Source organism: Schistocerca gregaria, chromosome 3 (genome assembly GCF_023897955.1).
Source record: "Schistocerca gregaria isolate iqSchGreg1 chromosome 3, iqSchGreg1.2, whole genome shotgun sequence".
In the NCBI taxonomy this organism is placed as follows: Eukaryota; Metazoa; Arthropoda; class Insecta; order Orthoptera; family Acrididae; genus Schistocerca; species Schistocerca gregaria.
The window spans coordinates 592,092,069-592,104,187 of record NC_064922.1 but is presented as its reverse complement, the minus strand read 5'-3'; the positions used below and the strand labels follow the sequence as shown (position 1 = coordinate 592,104,187).

Sequence of the window (12,119 nt, the reverse complement as noted above, 5' to 3'; positions counted from 1 at the left end):
TACTGTTCGAATAGTGAAAATGGCAGTATTAAGTCTTTGAACAAGATCCTGAACGTGGGCTTTCCATGACAGCTTACTATCTATCTGAACACCCAGGAATTTGAACAGTCCAGTTTCACTAATCATATGCCCATTGTGTGAGATTAAAACGTCAGGTTTTGTTGAATTGTGTGTTAGGAACTTTAAAAACTGAGTCTTACTGTGATTTAACGTTAGTTTATTTTCTACAAGCCATGAACTGAAGTCATGTACTCCTCTACTTTAAACCGATTCAATGTTGCACACAACATTCTTTACTACCAAGCTAGTGTCATCAACAAACAGAAATATTTTAGAGTTACCCATAATACTAGAGGGCATATCATTTATATAAATAAGGAACAGGAGCGGCCCCAACACTGATCCCTGGGGCACCCCCCCACTTGACAGTACCCCACTCAGATCCCACATCACAGCCGTTATCAACATTGTAAATAATGACCTTTTGCTGCCTGTTGCTAAAGTAAGAGGTGAACCAATTGAGAGCTACTCCCCTTATTCCGTAATGGTCCAACTTCTGGAGCAATATTGTGTGATCAACACGGTCAAATGCCTTTGTTAAATCAAAAAATACGCCAAGCGTTCGAAACTTTTTGTTTAGCCCATCCAGTACCTCACAGAGAAAAGAGAATATAGTATTTTCAGTTGTCAAATGACTTCTAAAGCCGAACTGTACATTTTATAGCAAATCTTGTGATATAAAATGATCAACCAACCTTATGTACACAGCCTTTTAGATAACTTTTGCAAACACTGATGGCATAGAAATAGATCTTAAATTATCTACATTGTCCCTTTCTCCCTTTTTATAAAGCAGCTTTACTACCGAGTACTTTAATCGCTCAGGAAACTGACCATTCCTAAAGGAAAAATTACAAATATGGCTAAATACAGGGCTAACATGTGCAGCACAGTACTTTAATATTCTACTAGACACTCCATCATAACCATGAGAGTCCTTAGTCTTCAGTGATTTGATTATTGTCTCAATCTCCCTCTTGTCTGTATCACAAAGGAGTATGTAAATAAAATAGAAAGAAACTTCCACATGGGAAAAATATATTAAAAACAAAGATTCCAAGATTACCAAGCGGGAAAGTGCCGGTAGATAGGCACAATAAATAAAACACACACACAGAATTTCTAGCTTTCGCAACTGACGGCTGCTTCTTCGGGAAAGAGGGAAGGAGAGGGAAAGACGAAAGGATGTGGGTTTTAAGGGAGAGGGTAAAGAGGCATTCCAATCCCGGGAGCGAAAAGACTTACCTTAGGGGGAAAAAAGGACGCACGCCCCCCCCCCCCCCCCCCACACACATTGGAATGCCTCTTTACCCTCTCCCTTAAAACCCACATCTTTTCGTCTTTCCCTCTCCTTCCCTCTTTCCTGAAGAAGCAACCGTCGGGTGCGAAAGCTAGAAATTCTGTGTGTGTGTTTGTGTGTTTTATTTATTGTGCCTATCTACCGGCACTTTCCCGCTTGGTAAGTCTTGGAATCTTTGTTTTTAATTTACCACAGAGGAGTATTTCAGACGTCAATCTCGAAAAGGTATTTGCTAAGAAATATATATGATTTCCTGTAGATACTAAATTTTTATTTAATTCACCAGCAATGCTATGAAAATGGTTGTTAAATACTGTACATGTATCTGATTTATCAGTAACAGAAATATTACTACTGCAAACTGACTTTATATCGTCAACCTTGTGCTGCTGAGCAGACACTTCCTTAACAACTGACCATTTGGCTTTAATTTTATCCTGCGAATTAGCTATTCTATTTGCATACCACATACTTTTTGCCTTGCTAATAACATTTTAAGCACCTTACAATACTGTTTGTAATGGGCTACTGTAGCTTGATTGTGACTACTTCTAATATTTTGATATAATTCCCGCTTTGTTCTACATGATATCCTTATCCCACTAGTCAGCCAACCGGGCTGTCCATTATTGCTAGTACCCCGTTTAGAATGTTCTAACGAAAGGAACTCTCAAAGAGCATGATAAATGTGTTATGGAGAGCATTGTATTTATCATCTATATTATCGGCACTATAAACATCTTGCCACTCTTGTTCCTTGACAAGTTTTTCAAAACTCTCTATTGCTGTTGGATTAACTGTCCTACATAGTTTGGTTAGAGTACAAAATCCTTTTAGTGTTAAAATTTGTGCATCATGGTCTGAAAGGCCATTCACCCTTTTACTAACAGAATGCCCATCTAGTAATGAAGAATGAATAAAAATATTGTCTATGACTGTGCTACTGTTCCCCTGCACCCTAGTTGAAAAAAACACAGTTTGCATAAGATCATATGAATTTAGGAGATCTACCAACATCCTTTTTCTTGCACAATCATGTACAAAATTAATATTGAAGTCACCACACAGAACTACTTTCTGGTACTTCCTACAAAGTGAATCAAGAACCCTCTCTAGCTTAAGCAAAGATGCTCTGAAGTCGGAGTGAGGGGACCTATAAACAACAGCAATTAGAAGTTTAGTTTCACTAAATTCAACTAATGCTGCCCAACTTTCAAATATCTGGTCAGTGCATTGTCATGATATGTCTATGGACTCAAATGAAATACTGTTTTTTACGTACAGAGCCACTCCCCCACCCCGCAAGTAACTCCTTGAGAAACAGCCAGCTAATCTGTAGCCTGGTAAAGGAAGCCTCTGAATTATCAAATTATTTAAGTGGTGCTCTGATATACCAATAATTTCGGAGTTAACATCTATTAGCAATTCACTAACTTTATCTCTAATACCTATTATATTTTGATGAAATATTCTAATTCCTTCTCTACTTGGAAACATTACATCCTCTGGAGGTGAGCCCTTAGTTAGAGGCACTTCCTTTAAGCAGGTATACCTATCAACTGACTTCAGTCTAAAAAAGGTGCAGCTCTAACACCAACTACTATAGGAATTTTTCCATGAGTGATACCACCACCACTACACTGTCACCTATAAGCATAGCCAGCCTCCCCTTCCCATACCTATTGAGGTGCAAGCCATGCCTAGTGAAACCCCATCTACTGATAGACCCAATGGCATTTCACAGGCATTTTTTGAATCTATTAAGAACACAGAGGGTATAGTAGTGATGTGTGTTTCTGAGATAAGAATTAATGGTGCTACTGGTAAGCTATCAAAGAGTGTGAAACGAGAAGTATTATTAACTGTGAAATTGGCAGGACAGCTGCTGGAGTGCAATTTCTTGGCTATGCAAAATCTCAGCATTGAAGTAATATTTGGGGCTAATTTCTCGTGTAAATAGCAAATAGGGGGTTCAACATTCTGTGTTGGATTCATTATGTGGCATTAATGCTTACCCCAGCTGTCTGCCTCATTGTTCGTGTTACCTGAGGCAGTCAAACTCTTATCCTATCCTATCTGTAGTTTATAAGTGAATCGGAAACATTTTACTTTGACTTTCATGTGATATTATGTTGTGTTAGTTATAAGTAACAGATTCATATGAGGATGGAAGAAAGTAAATGGGCAGCAGGGTAAAAGAATTTATGTCAAAGAAGTAAGGTAAACAGACAATGAAAGGTGTCAACATATGTGGACTATAATTAACATGTGAAGTAATCAGCTCATGTGTGAAGTTAATATAATTTAGCACATTGGCAGAGACAATATATGGTAAGAACCATCTTGAATACTAGATCTTAATACTAATTGTAGTAAGATAGAAGTGTTTGTGTTCAGGGCAATCAGTATATGGAGAACTATCTTTGTCATGGTACAGCTGTTTCTAATATTAAGGAATTACAACTTTAAACATAGTTTCCTGGAGTAATGTATGGACTGTATAAACAAGATTTGTATGTACATCGCCCTTCAGGCTGGAATATTAAGTAATTTGATGGAATACATTGAAACAATGGTTGTTCTGAGTGATAATTTTGTCTGATCGGTAATGAGGGTTAAGTCTGCCTTAGCATAAGGATCTGTTACTGTGGAGTGTTTTTCAGTATAATCAATTTTGCATTGGATAAGCAGAGCAGGTGTTTGTTTAGTAGATAATTAAGCAATAATAAAATAATGAATAATGTTAGGGTATTAATGGTTAGGGAGCCTGTCTCTGCTGTAGGGATATATTTTGAGAAAGCACTCCACTAGTTAACGAGATAAGTAGAAGAACAGAGCTGACAGACATGATTAGGTAATGAAAAAGACGACTATACAAATAAATGAGATGCAACTGTGTTTAGGTTCTAAATTTTGAACTAAGAAACAATGGGTACTGTGTATATTGTGCAATTCATGACACTGCATCATCAGGGAATGAGAGTTTAATAGAAAGAGCAATATTTTAGTGAGGTACAAGTCATATAATGCTGCATCATTGGATCTATAGGTTATCTGAATACTTCTATTTGTGTTCTGAGGAATTACGAGCTGAAAGTGGTAATACTGGGATGAAGAACAGTAATTTTGCTGATTAACCCTTTGACTGCTGGGGACATGTTAACTTGTCATGCCTCGCTGTTCCCCTGGTGCGCCTGATGTGTGTAAGTGCGGCCCTAGGGCCTTCCCTACAGCACTAAGGATGTGTTGACATGCACTGCGCCACCGGCCTTTCCACTGCTAGGGACGAGTTTAGGGGCGCTGAGTCACAGCTATCTGAGCGCTACAGACTTGTTAACACACAGAGCTGTATTTCCATCCTGCTCTTCCAGTAGCTGTCCGGTGGTCTAACTGTATAGGTCGAGAGTGCATATATGTTTGTTGCCGTGTTCCCTCTTTGCAGAGTTAGACTTTGATTCCTGTGTTTTTGTCAGTTTTCTTGTTTTCTATGTGAGAAATGTCATGTCACTGTGGTTGCACAGATAAAGAAATCCTAGGTATGCTCACTAAGAGTGACAGTGAGTTTGAATCATCTGACGTTGCTAGCAGTGATGAGTCTTCAACAGAATCTCGAAGCTGCAGCCCTCAGCCCTTTACATCAGAGGGGGGAGCAAGAATTACAGTCAGCAGTTCCTCCAAATTCAAGGAATCAAAAAGTGACCGTGAAACAGTTAGGAAAAGAGTTCACTTAAGCGACAAATTTGACTGGAAAGAAACCAATTTCCATTCATTAAACCATTACATCGGTGACGAGTTCAGGACACAAATGTCAATCAGATACTGACCCAACCATTCTATAATTTTTTGAGGTATTTGTGTCTCAAGAACCATTGCAATTTATTGCAGATGAAACAAATATTTTTACATTTACACCAGAGAAAATGCTACAGAATCTGTGAATTCTTGACTGTCAAAGTGGAAAGACACTGGATTTGAGGAAATGTATTGTTTTGTCTCTATTTGCCTTCTAATGGCGCATGTTAAGAAGTTCAAATTAAGTCCAGAGAATTACTTTTGAACACACTAGTTTTCAGTGAAATTATGTCCCGAGACCATTTTTATCTACCTCTGAGAATATTACACCGCAGTGATAACTATGCAAGTACTGGAGGCAACAGTCTATTTAAAATTAGGAGAATTGTTGACAAACTTCATAAAACATTTTGTAATTCATTTCACCTACATCACAAGCTTTGTATAAATGAAAGTCTCTTGCTGTTCAAAGGACAATTACCTTTTAAGCAATTTATTCCAACCAAGCTTAGTAGATTTGGAATAAAGACATTTGTACTGTGTGACTGTCAGAGTTGATATATTTTAGATTTTATTGCACAGACAGGCGCAAAAACAGAAATTGGGTTCCACTATTTGGAAAAAAAGTGGAGATGTAGTGGCAACTCTTACGGGACAGCATTTGGAACAGGGCCATATTCTGTATGTCGATAATTGTTACTCCAGCCTGGACCTGTTCCTCTGGCTTCAAAACCATGGAACAGCCACGTGTGGCACTGTCCGTAAGAACAGGCACAACATGCCAAAACTGCAGAAGAAATTAAAATCAGGAGAAACTGAGTTTAAGTCCACAGACAAGGTCCTAGCTATCAAGCGGCGTGATAAGAGAGAGTTCTGCATCTTGACCACAAATCACACAACACAAATGATTGAAACAGAGAAGACTGACAGAAATACTGGAGGGAAAAAATAAAGAAATCACAGTGTACTGTAGATTACAATTTGCCTATGGGTGCAGATGACCATTGTGACATATTACTGACCTCAGTGAGATCAGTTTGCAAGACTGTGAAATAGTGCAAGAAACATTTTTTTCACATTCTGGATTTGTCCATTTTAAATGCTCATGCTCTCCACCGGTCAGTAACAGGGCAAAAAATGGCTCTTGCAGAGTTTCATCTTTCTCTCATAAGGGAGATTGCAGAAAAATATGCGACAGAATGGAAAATAAGGTGGTAGCAGAAGAGGCTATGATGACAAGAATTCTCTGAGATTCACAGGGAAACATTTTCTGGCTGTTAGCATGAGTGAACATTTGGAGAAAAGTATGCTAATGTGCAGATGTGTGGCTTCAAAACAGGAAGTGTGCCGCGTAATTTACCAACTGACCTGCCTACACTGTGAAGTTTTCTATGTGGGAATGACCAGCAACAAACTGTCCATTCGCATGAATGGACACAGGCAGACAGTGTTTGTTGGTAATGAGGATCACCCTGTAGCTAAACATGCCTTGGTGCACGGCCAGCACATCTTGGCACAGTGTTACACCGTCCGGGTTATCTGGATACTTCCTACTAACACCAACCTGTCAGAACTCCGGACCTTGGCCTTCTTCGTAGTGCCGGTGGCGGCGGGTGCCGCGGCAGTCTCGTTCGTAGCCGCCTGCTCTGTCATTTCGACGAAATGAGGAGCGAGAGCCGACCGAAGCGCAGCGGGATGGCAGGCAACCACAGCAGAGAATAGCCGCGCACTTGCCCTTGGCCTTCAGTATATCCTCTCTTCTCGTTATCCGCCAGGCCTCAACCTCCGCTAATTTCAAGTTGCCGCCGCTCATACCTCACCTGTCTTTCAACAACATCTTTGCCTCTGTACTTCCGCCTCGACTGACATCTCTGCCCAAACTCTTTGCCTTTCCAAATGTCTGCTTGTATCTGTGTATGTGCAGATGGATATGTCTGTGTGCGCGAGTGTGTACCTGTCCTTTTTTTCCCTTAAGGTAAGTCTTTGCGCTCCTGGGATTGGAATGACTCCTTACCCTCTCCCTTAAAACCCACATCCTTTCGTCTTTCTCTCTTTCCTGAAGAAGCAACCATTGGTTGCGAAAGCTTGAATTTTGTGTGTATGTTTGTGTATCTATCGACCTGCCAGCGCTTTTGTTTGGTAAGTCACATCAACTTTATATATATATATTAAAAACAAAGATTCCAAGACTTACCAAGCGGGAAAGCGCCGGCAGACAGGCACATGAACAAACACACAAACACACACACAGAATTACTAGCTTTCGCAACCGATGGTTGCTTCTTCAGGAAGGAGAGGGAAAGACGAAAGGATGTGGGTTTTAAGGGAGAGGGTAAGGAGTCATTCCAATCCCGGGAGCGGAAAGACTTCCCTTAGGGGGAAAAAAGGACAGGTGTACACTCACGCACACCATCCATCCGCACATACACAGACACAAGCAGACATATTTAAGCAGACATGTTTTGTTCATGTGCCTGTCTGCCGGCGCTTTCCCGCTTGGTAAGTCTTGGAATCTTTGTTTTTAATATATTTTTCCCATGTGGAAGTTTCTTTCCCACATATATATAAAACCCACATCCTTTCATTTTTCCCTCTCCTTCCCTCTTTCCTGACAAAGCAACTGCCAGTTGCGAGAGCTCGTAATTCTGTGTGTGTGTTTTGTTCATGTGCCTGTCTGCCGGCGCTTTCCCGCTTGGTAAGTCTTGGAATCAATAAAATAACACGCAAACACACACACAAAATTTCTAGCTTTCGCAACCAGTGGTTGCTTCTTCAGGAAATAGGGAAGGAGAGGGAAAGACGAAAGGATGTGGGTTTTAAGGGAGAGGGTAAGAAGTCATTCCAATCCCGGGAGCGGAAAGACTTACCTTAGGGGGAAAAAAGGATAGGTATATACGCCCCCCCCCCCCCACACACACACGATATATATGTGTGTGTGTGTGTGTGTGTGTGTGTGTGTGTGTGTGTGTGTGTGTGTTGGCGCGTGCGAGTATAAACCTATCCTTTTTTCCCCCTAAGGTAAGTCTTTCCGCTCCCGGGATTGGAATGACTCCTTACCCTCTCCCTTAAAACCCACATCCTTTCGTCTTTCCCTCTCCTTCCATCTTTCCTGAAGAAGCAACCATTGGTTACGAAAGCTAGAATGGCGCAATATCTGTACTGTGGCAAATGTAATTATGCCAGGTACATTGTGTTAGTATAACAAAACCCATATATTAAACTACATACGATACATTTAAATTATTAACACCTAACATTGACAGTTATATTCTTTTATCCTTAGTAGTACAAATATGGATCACATTTGGTCTACTTGTAAAAAAATCTGTTTTCCATAAATGATTCAAACACCTTTGATCAATGAAAAACAACATGCCATAGTAAAACTCTGTTCCCAGTGCGATTTTTCTTATTACTTTGCCTGTGTTAGCCAATACTGGAGATTAAACTCATTGTGCTGGGGAGGGTGGGGGGCTTAAAATTTGTTGTTTGAATGAAATTGGCTTTGAAGCATTAATAGAAAACAGTATTTGTGAAAGAAGTATCAAATATATCTTGCTTTCATCTAACTGTCACTTGGACCTGTTGAAGGCGTGGGCAACTTGGTAAGAAAATGTGTAACAGCTCATTTAAAGTGTGAAAGTGCTTGTGAAAAATACTGAACTTCGAGCAAGTGAAATTTTCTGTGAAAAAAGTGAACTGCAATGCACAGTTTAATTAAACTTTTTGCAGCCCATTAGGATTTATTTTGTTTAGCAAGACAGGACGTGTACAAAGTGATATATATCTCATAATGTAATCTTTGCTTACCTCAAAAGGACATCACTTATGATAAAGATGCCTAATTCCTATTAAAAATACAGCCTGTGGATATTTTGTGCAATTGTACAGTACACTTAATGTAAATATTTTTTATGAGGGATTTTGATAAGGCCAGCTCATGTAAGTATAAACTTGGAAAAACATGTATAATGTAGATTTGATAAGATTTCGTACATAATTGTGTGTGTGTGTGTGTGTGTGTGTGTGTGTGTGTGTGTGTGTGTGTGTGTGTGTACATTGTTCAACCCAATTTCTGTGATCACTGATAGTCATTGGATTGCCCAGTTAGCTATCTGCAATTACCTGGTCAATCCAATGAGAGGGTGATGATATTTTTACTTCCCCTCTTGTTTTGCCATTTGGCTCCTTAAAATTCATTTTTGATGAATTACCATTAACATACTAAACAGTATAATCTGCATTTTCACAAAAGAGAAAGGTTGGCCCTCAGTTTTAAAGAAAATAACACCAGATCTAATTTTGTGCATAGTTTTATGTATGTAACTGATTTTCTAATTGATTTTGACTATTCCTAGTTAGTGTCTTGTTATAGGGTGAAATCAGTAATACAAGGGCTATCCACAAAGTACATTATGTTTTGGAATTAAAAATAAAGTATTGGAATTTTTTTATTATATACAGATGAAAGCCACACTTAAATACTACTTTTCTACATAGTTGCCTTTTAAATTAAGGCACTTATCGTAGCAATGGACAAGCTTGGAAATTCCTTCGTCGTAAAATTCAGCCGCCTGCACCTTCAACCACGTGGTTACCTCTTCTTGAAGCTGTGCGTTGTCATTAAAATGCTGCATAGCCAACCACTTCTTCATTGCTGGGAATAAGTGGAAGTCGTTCAGTGCCAGGTTGGGACTGTATGGCGGATGAGGAAACAACTCCCACTGAAAAGATTCGAGAACTTCAAGAGTGGCATTTTCCGTGTGGGCCCGGGCGTTGTCATGAATCAGCAAGATTTGAGCCCAACTTTCCCTTGTGCTTGTTTTGTATTGCTCTTCTGAGGTTGTGCAGAGTTTGGCAATACCTTTGAGAGTTTATTGTAGTGCCTCTTTCCAGGAAATCCACAAAAATCACACCTTTTCTGTCCCAGAAGAAGAGGTAACCACGTGGTTGAAGGTGCAGGCGGCTGAATTTTACGACAAAGGAATTTTCAAGCTCGTCCATCGCTACGATAAGTGCCTTAATTTAAATGGCAACTATGTAGAAAAGTAGTATTTAAGTGTGGCTTTCATCTGTATATAATAAAAAAAATTTCCAATACTTTATTTATTTTTAATTCCAAAACGTAATGTACTTTGTGGATAGTCCTCGTAACTTAAATTCTATTGTTGACTTATTAACAAACAAATTCGGTACTAATTATAAACATTTGGCGGAACAACTAATAGTATTCTTAAATGATCTATTTGGCCCTATTCGAAACCATGTTAGCAAATTAATTAATAGTTTTGTCAAAAGTATAGTTTGCGCAATGATGTCTGTTAATTTCATCATTTAAACAAATAATTTGCCCTAACTCTTTTAGTACAAGAAATCGTCAAAATGAAGAAGTTTTCTATGTATTCAGTTAATTGAATGAAGTTAGTTTTAATTATAATTTCTGTAAATTAAATGTCGAACAGTGTGTAGTTTCAGCAGCTATTATTGTGAGGCTATGTAAGGGCCCAATATTTGGTCCCGAGTCAGTCAGTCCATGGCCGATTTTCAGACAAGAAATGCATCAACCTAATCATGAAATACGTGTTACACCAATAGGCCGTGTGATAAAGCAATGACAGTGTCTGTTAAAGTTAAATTAAAGACTGAACTGCGTGGTTAGGTTGTTAGTACTCGTAGACGTTCAAGAGAAAACTATTGTAGCAGTATGTGGATGTTTGCCTGCAACCTATTAATGAGGCTTATTGAAAGTTAAACAATAGAGCACTGGTCATATAACTGTACTATTGGAGGGTTGTGAACAGTGAAAGTAAACAACTGTGAAATGCAACTGTGCATCTGCTACATCATATACAGCAGACAGTTCTGCACTTCCACCCCCTATTTTTTCAGCCAGTATCACAACCAGGCACGTCGACACAGAGGACAATCGACAAAGAAATAAAGCAGGTGAATGTCACAGACTGACCACAAACATAAGGAAGGAGACTCCAAGTCCCAACGTATTCTCTATTTAATCATCTGTACGCCCAGATTCTGGAACTAAAAATCTTCATCTGTTTAGTAAGCCATTATGTAAACAGTAAAATTAGAGTTTACTGTTGCACTACACAGACAGGAATTTTTCAGTGTGCTAGCATAAATCTGAAGTTCAAAATTACAAACAAAAATGCTGACAACATATGATGAGAAAAATATTGTCCAAATTATCTTTTCTGCTACTTATAAATGCCTAGATGATTGTAAGTTAACATCACAGAATACAGCTCAGGAGTAGACCAACATTATTGTTTGTATCCTACAATAACAAATAAAACCTAAAATTTAAAACTCTATTTGGCCTATACATAAAAGCTAGAATATCACAGCAGAGCTCACCTGTTCTGGAGTGCAAGTGTCACGCCATGTGTGAATAAGTTTGCAGAACATGGAATACGGCCCACAGAAATTTTGTTTTCGCAGACGCCCAAATTCACTTAGTTCTGCGTAGGTCATTCCCATATCCTGTTCATCAGTTTGTGCAAGCTGACCATCTGCTAAGGGTTCAAGCTCAGCTGTGGGTGGAGCTGCAAGGATTTCCTTAAGTACAGGTAATTCAAATCTGAAATGAAAGATAACAATACACGCTCAAAGTGATGTCATTTTAAGGATACTTTAAGCTGTATATGTAAATGGAGATTAGCACTAGCAAGAAAAACATTTCTGGAAAAAAAAGAAATTACAAATTTGAGTTTTGGGAAGTCTTTTCTGGAGATATTTTTCTGAGGTGTAGTCTTGTATGGAAGTGAAACATAGGCAGTAATTAATCAGACAAGAAGTGAATAGAAGCTTTTGAAATGTAGTGTTACAGAAGAATGCTGAAGATTAGATGGTTAGAAGCAACAAATGAGGTGGTACTGGATCAATCTGTGGAAAAAAGAAATTTATGGTACAATTTGATTACAAGAAGAGATCAGTCGATAGGACACAT

The 12,119-nt window shown here is 38.9% G+C and overlaps 1 protein-coding gene across 1 annotated transcript in view; it reads right to left on the bottom strand.

The window, feature by feature from the left end:
• LOC126353906 (glutamine-dependent NAD(+) synthetase) overlaps nucleotides 1-12,119 on the bottom strand; it is a 190,750-nt gene that overhangs the window by 35,559 nt on the left and 143,072 nt on the right. The window contains exon 13 of the mRNA XM_050003134.1: nucleotides 11,528-11,750. Coding sequence (XP_049859091.1) covers nucleotides 11,528-11,750 — 223 coding nt within the window. The remainder of the gene's footprint in view (nucleotides 1-11,527; nucleotides 11,751-12,119) is intronic.